Source organism: Montipora capricornis, chromosome 5, assembly GCF_036669925.1.
Source record: "Montipora capricornis isolate CH-2021 chromosome 5, ASM3666992v2, whole genome shotgun sequence".
Taxonomy (NCBI): Eukaryota; Metazoa; Cnidaria; class Anthozoa; order Scleractinia; family Acroporidae; genus Montipora; species Montipora capricornis.
In genome coordinates this window covers 20974223-20995195 of record NC_090887.1, presented here as the reverse complement: position 1 = coordinate 20995195, position 20973 = coordinate 20974223, and the positions used below count along the sequence as shown (strand labels likewise).

General features: G+C 40.0%; 1 protein-coding gene across 1 annotated transcript; it reads left to right on the top strand.

Moving 5' to 3' along the window:
- On the top strand, positions 1–20016 carry LOC138049881 (E3 ubiquitin-protein ligase PDZRN3-like). Its single transcript, XM_068896350.1, is given in 9 exon segments — positions 1–738; positions 1261–1341; positions 2021–2125; positions 9547–10089; positions 11484–11570; positions 12513–12575; positions 13007–13105; positions 17390–18065; positions 18068–20016. Coding segments are annotated over 9 exon segments (3024 nt in total). The 5' UTR covers positions 1–36; the 3' UTR covers positions 18736–20016.
- The last annotated feature ends 957 nt before the right edge of the window (positions 20017–20973 follow it).

The following is a 20973-nucleotide window of genomic DNA, read 5'->3' as shown; positions in this document are numbered from 1 at the left end:
CTTGTCAAGCATTCTCAGTTTCCTTTTGGGACAACCATGGGTTTCGATGTGGGGAGATTTTTAGAACCTGTGGACGACGATTTGAAATGTGGTATATGTTATGGGGTTCTGGAGGAACCTCTGGCCACCCCTTGTGGACATGTGTATTGTGCGCGCTGTATTCTTCAGTGGACAGCTGAGAGTGGCTACTGTCCGTTGACTTGCGAACAGATCAATGTCGACGATTTGAAGAAGATTTTGCCGTTGAGTACACTTATCGCTAAACAAAATATCCGCTGCGAGAATTTTCGTCGGGGATGCTCGGTCATTTTAAAAGTAGAGAATATTCCATCGCATCTTTTAAAATGCCAGTACGCGAAGGACAATACTTCCGGAGGTAGAATTATGGAACGCAAAACGAACTCCTCGGAAACTCGTGAATTCGCGCGAGTGATTGTATGCGAAAATGGATGTGGTCTGCCTTTGTTGTCCCAAAACTCAGTTACACATGACTGCGTAAAAGCCCTTCAAACGCAGATCGCTTCGCTTCAGCTGAAATTGACTAGGGCGGAGCAGGAAAAAGAACTGGCCTGCGAGCGAATAGCAAAGAGAGAAGAAACATTTCAAGACCGAATCTTAAATCTGGAAAACGAATTGCACAGCTACCAGATACAAGTGCTCAATTTCGAAAGGCAGTTTAAGGATTACCGTGCGCAAATTGGAGTTATAAAGAAACAGGCGGAGACGCGAGTAGGCCAGGTAGGTGATTTTCAATGTGTGATACTTAGTAGCGCAATATTCTCACTAAATGAGCGCTCTTGTGGACGTTAGGGATGTTTGATTTGGCGAGCAAACCGCAAGATGGTTTGTATGTTTTAAACGCGGACTGAACGACTCGGTCGGATCAGTGCTTGGACAGTTTTAAGTTGACTCGGTTGGAGTTTATTACAAAACCCTCTCTGCACCCCTCGGGCAACGTGTTCGAAGAGCTTTTAAGAAAGTTTTATTCACTCGACTTTTTAATCCAAGAATGTCAAGATTTGACCCGATTCGAGACGGAGAGAACTATTACCGTGCACAATAGCTTGTGCCGCGGACTGTGAAAGATGTAGCGCTTAAATTTGACCATTGTCCTGACATCCGACTGTTATTGTAGCCAAGGTGAGCGACATTTTATTAAGTTGTAAGCAAACAGACAAAAGCACATATATGGGCTTTTCTGCTTGCTTTAAGATTATTGCACCAAGTCGGCTTACCCCGGGATTTGCTTTCCTGTTGCAGACCGCCGAAGACATTGAAGTTGAAGTGTCATTATCGCGAGTTGACGGCTCTCTTGGATTCAATATTATGGGTGGATCAGAGGTAAAAAACATTGAGACAATCTCACTTAAGTTACTTCGAGACGATTTCGATTTGTTTCCTGTCACTTTGTGGGGAATTTTATTCATGTGGCGCAATTAATTTGATCCTTATGTGGTATGCGAGGCCAAGAGCCATCAGAAGCGAAGAAACCACTTGTTTCTATTCGCCTGTCTGTTTTATTTTCGTAAAAACACGTGTAATGAAATTCACGCAGGGAACGGGTCTTGTTCAGGCTTGTTGCGCCAAGAGTTCCTAAAAAGATTAGCGCCTAACTAGACTTCAACCTTATCAAAAGCTCCTAATTTAGTTATCAGGTTTTGCGCAGAACCGCACGACTGTCCTACCCGGCGAGCGAAAAGATGACTTGAATACAACACTCAAAGAGAAGCTGTTCAACTTGAACCGTTCTTTGTTTTGTTTTCAATAGCCTTTGAAAGAATGTACTCGTAAGCGCGGCTGGATGCCTAGGTTGTGAAACAAACACGTTCACTTCTTGTTGTCTGTTTGCAATTTCAGTACATTGACAACGTTGTGTAATAAAAACTCCCACGCGCGTTGAGTCGCGTTTCGCTCTCGTCGCGCGGATTACTCCGGATTCCGACACCCCGCATTCTCGCTTGTCAACGCACCATCGTTGCACTACTCACCACTACACATCGCCTTTATATTCATTTATCAGGTCGGAAATAATTTATCTGGCGGTGGAATTGTGGTTTCCAAGGTCGCAGACAGCGGACCAGCATCAAAAGAAGACGGTTTGAAAGTTCAAGACATAATATTAAAGGTAGAGTCTGCCTTGATTACGCGCATCCATTGAAACGAAACCATTCCCGCGCGCGTGAATTAGAAATGTGCAAGATTGCTTTCAACAATAGCTTAACGTGATATTGTGTTGATTTGGTGCACCGCTCGCGATATTAAATTTATCCTTTGTTTTCTAACTTTCCTTCTAATTTCTTCACCAGTGTGTTGTTCATTTGTTAAATCCCCGTATTAATGTCGAGTTATTTCTAAAAAGGATTTATTTATCGAGGTTATTTGGGTCGGTGTCGTAAACTTTCTTTCAGTTCCGACTGCCGTGTTCGCATTAATGAACTAAACTTACAAACCAGATGCTTCCGTCGCTGAAGAACGGGCACTTTAGAAAGTTGATTACCACTTGTAAACAAATTTTGGCTTTTAGCGTTAAGTTATATTCATTCCGTGCTAACTCTTTACGAAGCAGCTTTTTACGATCAAGGGCTTGTTTTGATGATAGCGCGAACGAAAGCTCGCAAAATTTTAATTGCCCAAACATAGACCAGCGTCCCATGGCGAATTGAATTGAAATCTTTTTCCCACAGCCGTGTTTCTTTCTTTTCTCCTCGTCTTCTGCTGAACTTTCATTGATTTGCACCGCGTGGTTCATCTATAATTCAAGAGATTTTCGCGGCGATTCAGGTAACCCTTCCTTTGTATGGGTTATTGATTCGCGTCTGCGTTTTAGAGAATGATTTCCTTCGCTCGCAAGACCTCATGCGAAATGTCAATCTTGTAACCACAGTTGGACATCAGTCTGTCACGCGAGATCCTCGAGCGTACACCTCGATAAGGATACAATTATGTTTTTTTCGTCTCGCCCACCTGCTTACAAAACCGAAATAAATTACCTCACAAACCAGGATGTTTTGTGCGAACTCTTGCTGTGCTTTACAAAAAGCGTTTATCGGAAATTGATCTGCCACATGAACAATATAAAAAGTGTATGTATTTTGTGTTTCTGAATATTAGCTGAAAGATGATAACAATTGGCCGATAAACTTCTTTCCAGCCGAAGGCAAGACTTCAGTGGCGATTAATGCAACAGGAGAGCCCAAAACGATCTTTAATTCATTTTTGTCGAATTCTTTTCCAAACTAACTCACTACTAGTCAATTCCGACATGTGATTCACCTTTGACGGTTTTAAACGTTCGGAAATAAACGAGAAAATCCCTAGCTTACTTGCTCTTAGGTCAAAACGCTTTATGAAACCCGATTAAACGGGGTTGAAAGTCCACTTATTAAAGATCTTCCTGTAGTCTTTCAGCTATACAAACCAAGTCTGTGTTGTTTCATTAGCATCCCAAGTGTGCTTTCTAGATTTTTTACTAATCTTGTAAGATAACAGTATGCTTGTCTGTTAAAGAATTTGAAACATTCTTTTGTAATGGCTTTCCAACTGACAGGTATATTTCTTCGCATTGACAAACCAAACTCTGTTTCGCGGAGAGAAAATTTATCAGTTTAAAGAACTATATTAGCCAATTTAGTGTCAGATAGAGATGATCTTTTACGAAATATTAGAGGATCTCCCCTTCACTGGAGGTTTCAGCTGCGGAATCGTATCACAAAACATACTGAAATCTCTAGTTTCGAACATCTTTCATCGCCTATCTGTTCCACCTCAAATCGGTTTCCTGTGCTCTTTGCTCATGTTATGACAAGCATTATGGATGCTTACGATAGTAAATATTTTGAATTCGACGTATGGCGGAACATCACAGGGTGCATAACGCGACTCAAGTACTATACAACATATGAGACCTTAGAGGGCCTTTCGCGAATTTTACGCCGGGTATTTGAAACTGGTGCAGTCGTGTCCAGTAATGCAAAACTATCTACAGCTCTGTAACATTGATCAAAGCGCCTTTTTAAAGCTGCAAAGTGGCTTGTTTATATCTCTGTCAGCTATATATTGCACCGGCACACAAAGTTACCGTTTAAAAGCCGATGTTTTGATTTCATGAGGTTTGGGAGCGTCGGATCTCTTTAATGAAGATATTTTGATCTTTTTGCGTTGTTTAAATGCAATAAGCCAGCACGAGCCCAAGAAACCCATTTCCTTGGATCTTAGCTCTCCAACACTGAATTATCAAAAACCCATTAGTGTTTTTTCCGTCAAACAGCGTCAAAGGAAGATTGATAGCGTATTCATGATGACAAGGGCTCTTAGGCGTGCTAAGAAATATTATATAACATATTTTGGGGCTGTTACACTTTAAAACCGACATTTGAATTTTTCATAAAGCGCAACTGTGTTTTTGGAATTGTATTGCCGTCAATCCCTTATAGTTTACGTTTATCGGCACAGGCGCTGCCCTTTTGACAAATACGGTTGCAGGAAATTTGTTCGCTGATGTTTATGTAGCAATAGGAAAGAAGATTTAAGTCCGTAAAACGAGCGATTGTTAAGAGAGAATATTGATTTAAAACTTTAAAAAGTCGTCGCAAATCTGAGGTCGAGGCGCAATAAGGTAGATTTTTAAGTTTAAATAATTTTTTTGATCAGCTTTTTTTGAAAACATTACTACCGATTTCGAAGCACGACAGCATTGTCCGATGTTTACATTGCTAGATTTGTGGGAAAAAATCGAGATACGATAAAAAATTTCCCGCTGTTTGGAATAAAAGGCATTGTCTTTCGAAAAGTTATTTTCTGTGCATCAAAAACAAATAAAACGACTTCAAAATTTAAGTTTAATACTATTTTTGTGAGAACAGATAATATTGGGTCAAATGTAAATTTATATGTATTAAATTGTTTTAATAGGACTGATGACCGCAATTTGAAAGATGAAAGAGTAAACATTTGTAATTTTAGAGCTTTGAAAGTTTCATTAACCGCTTGCAAAAAGAAAATCGTTTGTCTCACGAAGTAATACAAATGGATGACATGACAATATAGAAATTAGAATGTCCTTGCGAGCAAATGATTCATTTATTGACATAAGACTGATGATTTGAATCAATCTTGCACGCGGCTGAATGAAGAACGTCGTTTAATCTTTCAGCGATTTGTAGAGGCAGAAATTTGGCAAAACGCAACTAGAAGGTAGAAGTTGTTAATTTTGAAACTAAGTGTCTTAAATTGGATGCAAAGGACATAGAACACGAGGTCGTTCATTGTCGTCCAGTAACTACCAGGTGTTCGTCCTCCAAAGAATGAAATTTAATCGGAATTTGAACACATTGAAACATTTTTTAATAATTCTCTCTCTGGGCTAGTCTCCCTTATAGTAAAATGAATCATAACTTGAGGAAAAAGACCTTGAAAAGCTCTTTTGAACCCGTGAAGCTGATTTTAGCAATAGAAAGTATCTTTGATGTTCTATACTCGAATTATGCAAAAGATACTTTATTATACAGAAAATCTTTACCCTAAAATTAATTTAATTATGCAAGAGTGTTTTCACCAAATTTTGAGTAGAAATGATGTGATGGGATATGATGGGGTGTATAGTTTTTTCCTTTGGAAAAACGAGAGTACAGTTGGCTGAAATAAATGTGCTTGACAGTGAAAGATGTAAGTTCGTGATAATTCATTAGCCATGTTACAAAAGTTACGCAACAAGTTGTACTCTTTTTAAAATCTTTCAATGAAAAGAATGGAAAAGGTTTCTCAAATTTGGCGTTGATCAAATTTCTGTCATTTCCTGATTTATCAAAGCACTTTTCCTGTGTTTATAGAACTGCAGAGAAAGGTCTATTTGGTTTAAGGGAAATGTTAATTAGTAAAGATGATGTCCATTAGCGAGCGATACCTTTTTTCTTAATACGAAGACAAAATATTGACACAAGCATGGAATTATTCACTCGTTTTTCCCTTATTAGAGGTTGGTATTATATCTCGTTAATGAAAATAAAATTCTGGGAGTCACGAAAAGATGAGATGAATAAGATCTGCCTTGCATTGATGGTAAGAGCCGTTAGTGTTTTGCTTGTTTTCTTTTTTGTGTGTGTGTATTTGCAGATATTCACTTAAATATCTCGGCGGGTGTTTTTCAGAAGAGAGAAAGCATTTTAAATTTGGATACACATATTAATTTCCTTTTATCCAAATATCTGCGATATGCAAACTTGGACGATGTCTAATTTATTTTTCCACGACATTACATCGTCTTAAGTTTCAAATTTAATTGAAATTGTTTTATTATTTTAAGCGAACAATATCACATGTCGTTTTGCGGTTCAAAATTCACGATATCTACTGATTCTCAATTATTTTATCTATCCAAGATACTAGGATAAATGCACAAATTTAATTTAATTTTTATTTTTGTCGCGTTTGATATTTAGCTTGCCTTAGGATAAAGTATATCTGTCGCTGTTTATCACATTAATTTGCGGAGAAAAGACTTATTTATTTCCTTGCTTTCTGTGAAATATTGAAACGTTATTTTTATCATCAAAGGAAAGATGAACTCGATTCTTGGGGTCGGTCTCGACCATAGTTGAACGATAAGTGACATCCAAATAATCTTAAAACATATTTCGCTTCCAGTATCTTTAAAATCTATAGGTTTTAATTAGATTAAAATGGATGAGTCCTTTCCGGCAGATTGCAGAGCCCTTTTAATTTTCAGAGATATTACCCAGAGAAAAAGTACTTTCCAAAAAATCGGGTACATTTCGCGTCAAGTTTTAATTACATGCGAAAATGGTTTAGCTACCAACGCCCCATTGATGGGTTTTTTATGTGAGAGTATTTTGAAAAATTACGGAGTCATATCGGTTTAGATTCCTATGCCGAGTGTGCAGGATAACAGAGAATTTTGCGAAGGTCTAGAAACTCGTTTGTCGAATTTACGAGATTATTTTTGTTTTTTCAAGATTGCTAGCTGATGCTTTGTTTTTATCCATAAAAGTAAAAATTTAAGTTTCGAAAAAACGAAGGACGTTTCGTTATTATTTGAAAGTGCATTTCAAGGGCCATTTCAGATGACATCTGAGAATACAGAGTCGGTTCTGAACAAGTAAGAATGGTAGGGTTTAAGACGCGCCAAGTTTGCAAGTCTACAACAAAATGTTACTCTTTATAAAATTGAAAAAAGATTAGAAATTTAGAGTTTTTCTATTTTCTTCAGTACTGACATTAAAGAAGGGAGGTCAAGAGGTTTTCAAGACTGAGGTTTTATATGTCATGGTTGAGCAGTGTTTTCGTGGACTCGTATACGTTTGGAATTATACTCAACAATTCACGTACGTCCCTTCGAATTAACATTATCTCACGAATGATTGATTTTAAAACTCTCCCATCAACGAAACATCGAGTGTGTGGCTTAATCTACTCCTCACAGAAACCAGTAACATATGGTATTGTTTACACGAAGCTTTTTACTGTATTGAAATTCTGAATTTTCCTGTGTTAAACTGAAAATGTTCTTAATACATGTAGATTAAATAAATGTGGACATAGTCAGCAAAAAAAAAAACAAGCAAATTCAAAAATTAAGACTCTCGGCCTCTGTTTGTTCTCAACGTGTTCTAGTGCTTAGGAAAAAGCCTCTGGAAATACGATAATGGTAAATAATCCATCACAGAATCCATCTCTGGCTGATGACCGAGTTGTATTCCAACGAAGCTCTTTAATTGATAATGGCAGATTTCTCGTTAACGAGCCAGATTTTCGCTTCATTAGCGAGGGATTTTCTTCATTTGTTGAGAAACCATCTGTTAAACGTTGAGAAGTCCGTGAGATTGTTGCATCCCGGAGGTATCCCTGTGTGACCATTGTAATTATCGCTATGTTATCGCGTTACTTTTAACCAAGTTAAACGAATCTAGGAACTGCCCACAAGTTCCTTTCTTTCTTTGTTTCCTTGATAACGGAACTTTTTCGATGTTTTAGCTAGCCATCTCCATGCAAACTGAGATAACTTCCTGCTGGTTAACAGTTAGAGCAGTTGGATTTTTTTTAATCGATTTTCAGAAAATCTAATTTTGAAAGGGCAAGGGCATTTATTAAGATGCTTCGTGTTGGGGCAGTCAATTTACAGTTCGAGACATGGTGATAACAAATGGTTTCCATGGGTGAGTTGTCTCCTGTTACAAAGAAATTCTCATGTCTACACCTGTTCTTTCACATTTGTGGGCCCTCTGGTATTAATTTAACATGTAACGGAAATTACTCTGTCCACCACTCGCAGTTTCCCAGGAATCACAACACTCGAAACATGACGGACATCTTAATGTGTATGATTGAAGCGAACGACGCTAATCGTAAATGCAGATGTTGTTGTTGTTGTTGAACTCATGTAATTGGCAACGACCTGCCCCACACGGAAAGAAGACCCAAGGGTTGCATTTGTCCTGAAGTGAAAACAGATGGAATCTTGATCGAGCTTGCATGTGAACGCTAGTCGAAGAATATTATTTTACGATGATATCAGTCGATAGTTCCTGGTGCTGATAAAACGGTATCAATTGAAATAAAAACAAAGAATCGCCTTCTTATTAAAAGCAACGTTGTGGTTAGAGACAGGAAACTTCACTAATTTCCTATATGTGATAACGAAGAGACAGTTTTGATTTGAGAGACGTTAAATCGTTATCGATAGAACAGGGGGGTTGGAATTTGCCTCGGGCCTTTGGAAGTCTTACAGTTTTGATAACGACACTTTGATAATAGAGTTTGTTTTCAATTCAAGTTTACCTAACTTCATTTAAGCGACAAAAACTAGTTCTTTCCATTACCGAAACTCTCTTAGAGGCCTCAGAAACATTACTGTAATTTAAGTGTTGAAGAAACGTTCGGCAACTAGACTATTAATAGTTCCTTTGTTAGTACATAAATAGTTGATTGCAGTAACGACACGTTATACCCGTTCACAGACAATAAAGAATCTTATCACCTCCGGCACGTTATAGCCAAGGGAAACAAAGCGATTGGACTTGAAGAGCTGAAGTGTCCTTGATATTTCTACCTATTACTCTTTGTATTCCGGAGAGAGAACACAGGTTCTAATGATTCAATGTGAAGAAGCTAACTCTTAGCTTTTAAACAAACAGAATTCGGAGCCGAAATGATTTATTATTAAAAAGAATGATTTGTTCCTAATCTGTAGTCGAAGCTTGATTAATAGCGACCTCTTCTCGTCTTATGCCATCGCCTTGACGCCTGTTGCAGAGTCGGGCCAGGAAAGGCTTCGTAAATTTGAATTAATAGTGTTTTCGATTTTGTGACCTCCTGCGCTTTCATTAGCGATGCTGAAATTCGGAAAATGTTTAAACAGCCATTTTGATTAACTTTTCAAAGGGTCGCTTCTCACGAAAGTGATTTGGACAACTTAATTTCGTGGAGCGAAACAAAGAAACAAAAGGGAAAGCGATATTTAATGAAACATTCCGGCTGAAAAATCGTAAATCAATAGTGCTCATTGTTCATTTTGATGGGTCTCCGTTGCAGGTCAACGGGACCGATTTATCAGAAGCAAGTCACTTTACAGCTGTTGAAGTCATCAAAAGCGCTTCTGAACCTTTGCAAATTGTGGTCAAGCGCAAACTCGTAGACGAGTCTCTGGACGACTGTGTACCCCAGCTTGTGTCCACGGGAACGCAGACAGATCTATCCTTTGCGCAAGAAGTTGAGAGTATGGACACAGACAGTGGAATACACGACAGATATAGTCCTAGGCAAGACTTGCTAAACCCGTTCGAGAAATCTCTAGATGATGGCACGAGTAGTTCCGAATGCTCGCGCCGTCGTCTAGAATCGTTCTGCAGAGAGGACGTGGAAAACCTGCGTTCCACAAGCGAAAGTTTGCCAAGCTCGGAGAACATTGTTTACAGCGAGCAAGGCACCCTGCCTCGAGTCACACGGCTTTTGAAAGATGTTAATTATGTCAACCATTTGGACGAGAACTCAAACTGCAAGCTCGAAGAACAGCCTTATGTCACTGCAATTTCCGATGAAATCTACTTTGATCCTGAATTCGACTACGAATATGAGGTAATTATGGGTTTATGTTCCACTCTTTGGGATTCGAAAACAGAATCGCGCACAAGATCTAAAATTGCTATTGTTAAAGAAGAAAGCAACCTAGCAGATGTTAAGAACTTCCTTCCCCGGGGCAATCCATGGAAAAATGGATGACTCAATTCCGGAGGTCTTTGTTCTGAATCCCACTGTGCGTTAACAAACTTTTCTTGCCTTGTGCACACCACATTTCCTAACAAAAGAAATCCACAGTGGGGTCTTAAGTGCATTGCAGTGGTAAGTCCATAATTGCACGAAGTAATTCCATTTTTGCGCAGTTGTACGACCAACGTTTCTCTGCACGACACGGAATTTCACTAAAACCAGTTGCTCTTTTTTTGAAGAATTTACAGACTCCCGGAGACAATGGTAGAAATGCACTTCACCATAAGTTCACCATATGTTTTGAACGGCTAACCGTTAACAATCCATTAAGAAAAGGGTCGAACGGGACCATGAGATCAGCACAGATGACAGTAGTTGATGGGCATTTGCAGTGTTTTGATTATTTTAGAAACTTCTTACCTCCAAACTGGACGATTGACAAACCTTTTCATATCGGGTTCAATTCCGTTCAAAATGAGTATTAACTTAGCTAACCAAAGTTTGGACTATCATATTATGTTTTTGGTTAGACGGATACATAGCCAGCATTGACGATACCAAAATTTAATGACGTAATATCGTTCGGGTGAGAGTAGTTTGAGCGGAAGAAATTCTCAGCCAATTCACGATACCATCTGCGTGGTTTTTAATAGGTCTTTCATAATTAGAGTGCTTTTGTACAATGAATAGCAAACCAAGCGAATACCTTGCAGAGTGACGCGAAAAAACTTGTTCACAGCTTTTTATAACAAAATAGCAAAAGCAGATGGAACGTTTCCACCCTCCCCTTCCTTCACTTCTCGAGTTAAAAGCCCCCGACCAGAGTGTGGAAGGTCACTTTTTCGAACCTCGAGAAAAGGCCTGATTCCCGCCGTCGTAGAAATGCTGTCCATTGCAAAATAAATAAGTTCCACGTGTTTTCTGTCTTGCTCGTTACCAGGCAAGGCGAATCCCTTGCCTTGCCATGGTAATTGCTTGTCGCTTTGGTAACTGAGTAGTACGACTATGTCGAGGGCCGATTTTTCATCAAAGCATGATAATTCTCATCGTCAAGCTTGTTTCTCTTGGATATCTGCAGCTAACAGGCAAGAGTTGCAAAGGAAACACGTTTTCGAATTATTACATATTTAACCGAGATTTCAGCCTGGAGTTCTTCGTTTGCCTTAAGAATGAATCTAAATCTCTCCTCCAGTATTTACCAAATTTGCGTAATCAGTTTTCCCACACTTACAATCATCGCCTCTTTGTTTGTTTTCTTCCAGGAAATAACTCTGTGGATAGCGAATAGTGAGTTGGGGTTAACATTCTGCTGCGGTGAAGAAGATGAATCCACAGTGCACGTTTGCGAGGTATGCGTTGGAAAATCTCCTTATGTATACGTTGCATGCTCCTGTTACCGTTTCCTGCACAGGGTGAATTGTTAACTCCGACGAAAGAAATTGAACCCTAACACATTGTTACAAAGGACGCTGTAATCTTGTTAATGCTAACATAAACACACTTACCCATAGCCGCTGTAATCTCGTTAGCAAGCCTCGTATTATCCAGTTAGACATTGGCATTGGAACGAAACATCCCGGCAAAAGAGATCCCATCTGCGAGCCTCTCTCTCTTTTCCTTCCAGTAAAGGCGCTACAAATAAACAGAAGCTCCAGCAATAGCGGGGAAATCGTATCATGCGTTACTCAAACTCATCGTGCGTAAGACTTCAAGAAATTTGGCGTCTTTGTGTTTTTTGCAAAGTTCAATCGACACTTCAGTTTCAAGTGCACCAGGAAGTAGTCTTCGCCGCTAGTTGAATTTTCAAGAAGGGGTCTACAAACTACAAACCGTGAATAATTGGCTTTGCACATACCGATCAAATTTTATTTGACTTCTCAAGAGGACTTAGTACAAAGAAAAGAGACTTTACAAAAGGCACGGAGAAGTGTGTTGCGCACTTAACTAGACAATTGAAGCAATTGTCTCTTACAGACGCCGGAAAAATTCAGGCGGAACCCGTGACTTGTGCAACGCCGGTGCAGTGCTCGACCAACCGAGCTACAATGATGCAATCTTCTTCCAGATGAACTTTTTATTTCATTAAAGAGAGAGTTTCTTCTTAGGGACTATTTTATCAACTGACTTTGCGGAAAGTGGGAACTCGTGGGGACAGCTATTCTGTCCCCCATACTTCCTGAAAAACCCAGGAAGGAGGACCACGAGTTTAACAGTCTTAAACTGTGAGGTGTCACCCTCCCCCAGTGAAATAAACAAGATTATTTTTAATTTTATCATTAATATCTTTTCAGATTGATCCTGGCTCCGTAGCGTACTTTGATGGACGTATGACGCTGTGGGACGAAGTCCTCAAGGTATTTCAAGTTCATGACATCTTTTGAACCCAGAAGGCCTTTAAGTACTTATGGATGATCTTTGCCGAATCCAAGTCTAACTTTGACGATGATTCTCAACAGTCGTTTTAGCTTTCCTCACGAAAGTCCATGCTATTTCCTCTCGCTCAGATCAAGACACTTTCCGCCATGTTTGCCTTGATCGTTTCACCCAAACGAGTTTCCCAGACCCCCGCTCGAAGACTGCGCCATTTCCAAATTGCTGTTTGTCTCGGTTTCGTAGTGAGTCTTGGTGATGAGTTTGATTTGCATAAGACGCCGCCACTCATTTCTATTTAAATGGTCGTGCACCAGGACTCGCTTTGAAACTGAGGCATGTAGCAACTCGGAAAGGGGCTAATAGCGCTCCGCAGGCATCACAATATAACCTTGCGGTCCTGATTTCTCCGTAGATCAATGATGTTCCTGTGACCCACATCAGTGATATTGAGCCCCTGGTCTATGAATCGATGTCAACAATTAAATTTCTTGTTGCAAGACCAGCTCAAGAGGTAGGTTTCGATTTTTTTTCTTATCGTCTAAAGTTCAAATAAAGGGAAAACCAAGCAGTACCATAAATAACCACTGCTCAGTACCTTCCATTTGAATGGCCACACTTAAGAAACACAAAAACGTAACTCTTTCCCTCCCACAAGAGTACCATTTTTACTCTGTCAAATGAGAACACGTTAGGAGCGAAAAGGCTTCCAATCCACCTTGAACAAGAACACGATAACATTCCGGGTCAAAACACTGCGGGACACTTGTCAAATTTTGGGCGAAAAGTAGAGAATTTAGTGTACATGCTTCCTTCGTTATATGAGCAACGTGTGGTCTTCTGTCGCTGCCTTTTTCGCGCCCCCTCCCCCCCCCCCCCCCAGACAATGTTGAAACATGCAAGCGATCGATGAACGGATCTTGATTTTGGAGACCGTGAAAAATCAACATTGTAATGGGGGGAGGGGGAAAAAGCGCGAATTGTCCCAACAGTTTTGACCAGGATTGAAGGTACATGTGTACTGCATTACGATTGCATACAAATATCGGCTCGAAAGTTAATTAAAATCACCTTGAACGGCAAAATTAGGAGCGCCACGGGAAAGTCGTGCTCAGATTCACTGGAATAGTAACACTTGCATACTCAAATATTGGCAGGAACCAGCTTGCGCACCGTAATTCAGTAGACAGCGCCACAGCGAAGTACTGCTTCGTGGCTGTCATTTGAAAAGATCGCATCCGGCGGGGACTCCATTCGTAGATGAACTTCATACCACCGTTGGAATGTAGCATTTCAGGAAAACCAACTCGGCTCGAGGGTGTTTGACTTGGCAACAAAGTAAAGCAGACGCCCAGATACCGATTACATGAATTTACCTTCATTTACAGTGATGGGTGTGTGCGCTTGATTTCGCGCGTGTACCCCTCGCGTGGCCTTCACCCTCGATCTCGCATTTTCGCGAAACTCGTGCATGTTAAGAATTAGGTCCGGTTAAGGCAAGAAACAAGTTCTCAATTCGCAAGAGAACTTTTGAAGGTTTTATGGTTAGGCAGGAGCCGTTGCTCCTGGGTTAGGTCACATTGAGTCTCTTTTAGGTCAATGTAACGGCATATCTGATGTAGTTAGAATCAGACCGGGTTATAAGATCTACTGCCTTTAGGAGAATTGCCTTTCTCGTTAGAGAAAGCACCTTTCATTGATGTAAATCAGGTAACTAATCAAATAGTTGTGTCCATGTATTTGATGAATAATGCAAATGGCGGAGACCATGATCTCAAAATCTTTGGACTCTGATTTTCTATAGCCCTATCGCCTTACAAAAACATCTTTGACTTCTCTTCCTTTCAAGCTATTGCACAAACCTTCCCTGCTCTAAAAATCATGTAAACCATAAATTTAACGCTGAAAAGTCGGACGCGACATTAAACTTAATTAGCAATGCTACGCGAGGGAAGGAGCCGAGCAAGGCCTAGAAATTCTCACATGTAGCTTTAAAAAAATGTTGATTCGTGGATAGAATCAATTTTAAACTAGCATTTTCCTTATTTTCGAGACAAGAGGAGTCCCAAGATAGAACACCATGTTTTTTCTAATTGTGCACAATATCATTAACCTGTTTGAATTGAACACTTAGTCATTTGGCCTTTGTGTTTCCCGTCCAAAGTGCATTAGCTTTAAATTCGTTGATGCAAAGATAACTCAGCGAGTTCTTGAAGCTTTTGCAAGCTTTATCAACACGGTGTAAAATTACGAGAAAACCAACTGGGCTTGAAATACATCAATCACTGGAAAATATTTTAAACCTGTCGGAGAAGTTTATCTTTTCAAAGGAGAACATATATGCTTATGTCTCCATAAACGTGAACAATTTATTTAGAAACAAACAATTTATGTCGTATGTTTCATGAGTCTTTTAAGCCTTGTTATTGTTTGAAATATCATCTCAAATATTTGAACACGAAATGGTGGGGAACCTAAAGAAGAATATCGATCTGGATATAGAGGTTGAGAAAGGTTAAAGCCGACACACATTAAACAAAAAAAATTACAACATTTAGTCGAGATTCTGCGCACCGAAGAAACGTGGTACCACAGATTTTAAAAAAAAAATTCAACTCAACCATTACTGAAAAGGTTGCGTGTAAGTATGTGTATTTAATGAGTAAATCTTTTGTCTTATCAATAAAAGGGATTTTAAATGCAAGAGTTGAGATTCTAAATAGCCTTTACGGTCAATTACTGACTTTGTAGAAATGACAAATTGCTTTATAAACATCATGCAATGATTTCCGACTCGAAAGACGATTTTATCACGCAATCCTTGGACGTTATGAAAGACAAAGAAGAGAAAAAGCAAACAATAGTTCCATCGCACCATCGTTCATTCCATCAACCACTTAAACTAATTGGATTTCATGATCATTGCGGAATGTTTCAGTAAAAGCATTGACTGCAGTAGCTACATGGCTGTTTTCACGTTTATCCTGTGTAAATATCGACTTACGAAAAGCGCTTTCATTTGTCTCAGCCCTGCATTTCCAAAGATAAGGCCTTGATAAGCCAAAGACTAATTTCCAAGGTTTCAGACATAGGACATTGTTAGAAAATTAATATGATACGCTTAAAAACGAACTGAAGCTGTCTGCCACTAATCAACTGATACTGCAACACACAGCGTCGATCTAGGTTACGTAAATGCGGTTGTTCTCTTCCGGGACTCATCGAAAGCATGCAGGTTATTTCTGGTCTGTTTAGACAAATCCTATTTGCGCATGCAACTTAAAGGGCGAATGGTGGTAATTAAATTTTTCGTCGGAGAATTTTCAGTCTATCATTTTCCTGCAAACTTCAGTAGAAGAAAAAACGAAATTCTGAAGCACTAGTGGGCGCCAAGCGACTTTTTTAGCATAACAAAACGGCACCATCGGAAAGTACTGCTCATTAGCTTTCATTTGAATGGTCACATTTGAAATTACATTCTCTTCTTTACGTAGAACAATTTTTATGGTAAGAAATGGCTGCGGTTATGGAAATGGCCGACAGAAAGAACTACATGATTTAAAATAGCTGTAGTTTCGTCTTTTATGCTTTCTTGTCTTAAAAGGTGGATGAAAAGGTTTGCAAGAACGACCTGTCACCGTATCTCTCGAGCTTCATTTAACGGCTTCTTTTGAAGCAGTTTTATTTTGCTTTTAACTTCATCACCAAAAATGTCAAGAGGTTAAGCCTAGAAGACGTTTGTAGACCACATAACAAATCCATTTACGAGAATTAAATTAAGGAGATCTTATTTCGCGGATCTTTCCAGCGAAAACGCGAAAAAAACAACCTTCTTATAGTGTGCCGGCAAAATTTGATACAAAAACAGCACATCTAATTGCCGAGACATTTCCGGTTTAGGTGCGAAAAACAAAATGGACTACTTAGCCTTTGGACAGTCTGAATGGTTTTTGCAAAATCTTTCGATGCACAGATAATAAACAAAACGCAACAACAACGTCTACATCATAACTGTTTACCCTTGGATATTAAAGAGGCTACGTCGCTGGTGGTTCGGAGTTCTGCAGTCAAAACTTTACAGCCTGAAATCTTTCTTGGTTTTCTACACTCGTGTGCCGAAAATTCGTCAAATTTAGGAGAACGGTGTTAAATTATTCCTGTAAATAGAGGCTTCCATGCGACATTTTTGGCCTTGCTTCGCTATCAGGTTTGAGACCTTTAAAAGCAGAACCAACATCCAATGTAGTTTCATCGTTGCAATACATAACAGCAGGGGAGAGGAAAGAGTATTAAGGGGGGGAGGGGGAGACCTTCCTAAATGATGAGAGTGTATTTATATGATGTTGGTCCAAGCTCTTCGTAATTTAGTCCGTAAGACTGCAAGGAAGAGCTCCAATTTCTTCTTCTCTTTTCTTCTCTTTCCGCTCTATGGATTCAAAGGCATTTTTCTGCAGTCTACTACAGTGAGACCGATAAAGCGTCACATAGCCCTTTTAAATTAGCTTAACACTGCTGATCTCTTAGAGCATTTACACGTCCAGTCATGACATACCGCCAACGACAGGTCACTTCTGACTTCATCACATAGTCTGTGTTCTTTAATGTTACCACCTCAATGATTGTTAAATTGTTGTAAGGCGAGTCTACGGTTCATCGTAGTTTGTAGCTTAATTTGGTTTATGACCCTGGGTATCTAAATGATCTGGTCGGGCCTTGAAGTGAACCGATAACTTCCTCGCCCACTAAACCTAGCGCTTTTCCAACTAACCACTCACAATGGTGCTTTCTTTTCTCGTAGGTACAAGCAACTCTCCTAGGAATCGAAGGAAGTCACGATTGGAGTTTTATTGATCCCATCGACGCTGATCTCAGCAACGTCAGCATTGGCGTCATCAAGGAAGAGGACGAAGATGGATCGGCCAACTTAGACGATTACCATGGGAACGGAGACAAATGCGAGAAGGACAGCGGAGTTGGAAGAACGAACGATGAAAGCTCGGAGCAAGATGTTGGAGAAGTTGTAGAAGAGGTTGTAACTTTGAACAACACTGAAAAAGGCTCGCAGGAAAATGGCGAAAAACGCCAAACGAAGGAGGATTTGAGTGCGTGTGAATCGAAAAGTAGTTCGAGTTCATCTCGGAGTAATGAAGAAAAGTCGTTTTCTCCGAAACGATCTCGTGACTCGAACGACTCGACTTCCCGGGACAAATCAACGGCGGTGGACAAAGACTCGAGTCGAAACAAGAAAGATAAATCATCGGAGAGCAGTGGCTCAAAACGGCGTAATGGATCTCCGAGTAAAAACTGTCTTTCTCCTACACGTAATGGCGGTTCACTTCCAAGAAAAGACAAAGAACGGAACAAGGATCGAAAAAAGACACGAGTCTCCCATAGAGACAATTGCGGGGTTGAATCTCGCGGAGAACGGGACCGAGAGCGAGATCGTGATCGTGATCGTGATCGTGATCGCGATCGAGTCGAAACTCGGATCAAAAGCGAAACAACAAGTTAGGGAACGTTAGTAGGACAATTCGTGCGTCTTACATAAAGGCCGTGAATAAGGACTCCACTCAACACATAAACTGGATTGGCGAATCGGATTGTTTTGGCGGGAAACTTGATCATCGTAGCCAAAAGAAGTCCAATTTAAATGACAATGAGTCTCTAAACGGATCTCAGCAGAATATTGAATGGAAAGTTCGAATGTCGAAGGATGGCAGTCAAATATTTGTTCGCAAGCGGCCAGTGACGGCCGCACGGCAAGCAAGGAATAAACTGCTGCGCGAGCGAGCGCAAAAAATTTCTGAAGAACGAAAAGGAATGACAACGGATGATGACACTCACACAGTCTATCAAGGCCGGTACTGGCCGCGAGAGGATCGTAGACGACACCTAGAAAGGGTACGCGAGGCACGCAGAAAGAAAATGCAAAAGTTGCAGCAAATTAAAGAGTCGGAGAGCCCGCACACTTGCAGCGGATCGGAGAGTGGCAAAGGACGCCGGGATATCATTGTGGAAATGAGCCACAAGAGAATGAACAAGAACAAACAACAGTTTGATGACTTTACAACAGTGCGAGAATATCTCACCCAACGAAATCCGGATGGGTCCCCTGTGGGACCTATTCACGTAACTACCGTTTGAGTGATCACGCATTATGAAATAATTATCAAAAGAAAATACTATAGCAACAGTAGTTTGTCGTACGCCACGACTGCATGTTGCGTTTATAATAGTTGCTTTTGCTCTAGTTTAGTGCTGTATAGTAACTTTTGGCAAACAACCTAGCTTTAAACAAAATGCAAGGTTTTCAGTTGAGTGTCGAAAACAATCTCGGGATTGCATCATTAGCACGCCTTATTTTTGGCCAAGAAGTGCCAAACCAGTGAGTTCATGACTCATGACGCCGGCTGCAAATATATTCTCCAAATCCTAATCGGTTCTACTGATCATCTGCGTTCCCTCTAATTGAGTGGCTCACCACTACATTCAACTTGAAACGGCTGTAAGCTAAATACAGATCAGTGGCTCACCTTAATTTCCCGTAAACAGGTCTAAACGATGAAGAATGACACATCTTAAAATTTAAATGACGCATAGTAATGTTAGTGAGTAAAAAAAATCAACATTTTTTTTAAACAAATGGAGAAGTGCGAGAATGGAGCACATAGATTGTCGTCCCTCTAGTAATGCCAAGATTTTGTTTTCTTATAATTACTTAGATTCCGGTGAATTTGCTTAACAGCAGGCTTGTGCTATCGCAGATCAAATGGCAAATCGACTTCTACCAAAACAATTCAGTATACGTACTCTTAAGACAAACTTATTTTGCTGCTCAAGTTACTCAATACAGCGTTGCGTGACATATCTAGAGAGAAGAAGATAAATAAAATGAAATGTTTATTGCTCGTTTATTGTTGAAAAAATGTTCCCGAGGAACTCGTATCAGAGGTCAGTAATTTACTGCGCAAAAGCAGCCTTTGAAACTCGGAAATTAAATATTATCCATGTAAAAATTTAAATAGTTGGGATAATTGTTAGAAAACGAATTCAAATGAAGATCGATAATTTTATTCAAATTATGGATTTATCAAAAAAAAATTTTAAGGGCAATGAATGACTCAGCATTCAAATGAAAATGTTGCCCTTCTTTATCAGTTGTGTAAAAGAAATGTGCTAATTTCGTTGTCATTTTCGAGGCGTGGCTGTAAAAAAAAACATGGTCGTAGTTTTGTTACCCTTGGATTCAAGTCGTTTTCATCTCACGTTGACGTAGAAATACGTTTGATGTTGATGGTTTAAAACGTAAATTTGAGTTCAATTTAACTGTGGAGCAGATAGATCTTCAGTGGCTGAATTTTCCTTCATAATTTGTTGGGGGAAACAGGAGGCACGAAATGTATAAATAAAATTTATTTGAATTTATCTGTGAATGTTGTTATGGAAGCACGCAGCTACTTGTAACATTGACGAGGGGCTACCGTTTCAAATGTATCCCTTTTTGTGGTAGGTCACCGCAAGTGCACTACACACTTTTGTCACCGGGTTGTAAAGCTCGCAACATTTCAACACAGCATATTGCAACACTTGCATGATGTTGCAGCATGTGTTGAACGGGCTAGCCAAACGCACGCAACGTTTTCAACATTTTCAACCCAACTTGTCCATGTTTATGTGCCCCAGGCCCCTGGCGCGTAACAAGTGGACCTAGCGCGCATGCCCTAGTGCAACAATGTTGCGTGAACGTGGCCAAACGAGTACTACATCATGCAACATCCAAAATGTTGCACGAAAAATTTGACCGTTTTCAAAGTTGATATGTTGCAAATATGTTGCAACAGGGTGGCCAAACGTACGCAACATGTTGTGCCAAACAATGTTGCGAGAGTATGCCCAGGCCTTGAGAGTAAAAGTCCGTGGTGCCAATAGGCCCGCAGCGCGTACATAAATCACGAAAATTACAGGTCTGTTGGAAGCGTGCTTGAATTTCAACAAATAGCCCCAAAATCGGCAAGAATTTGTGACGCTGATGAATAATAAAGCAGCTTCTATTTCCCAAAACGATGCAATTACGTGGTGACAGGAGCTCATCAAGAGGAGCCTCTATCTGCCGCACTTGGCCTCGGAGTCAGCCCTTTCCCGAGTAGATTTATTTATAGAACACCTCCCTTGGGAGATTCAGCACGCTCACTGTTGTCAGGAGCTCTTAATGAACTCCTGCTGTTGTAAAAGCCAATCAAAACAGAGCTATCTCTGCGTCAAGGGAATTATGATACTTTTCGCGGGAAAAACCTGTTCCTAAAAATAAATTTACTCGGGAAAGGGTTGACTCAAGGAATTAGAGGAGATAGAGGCTCCTCTTGATGAGCTCCTGGTGGTGAT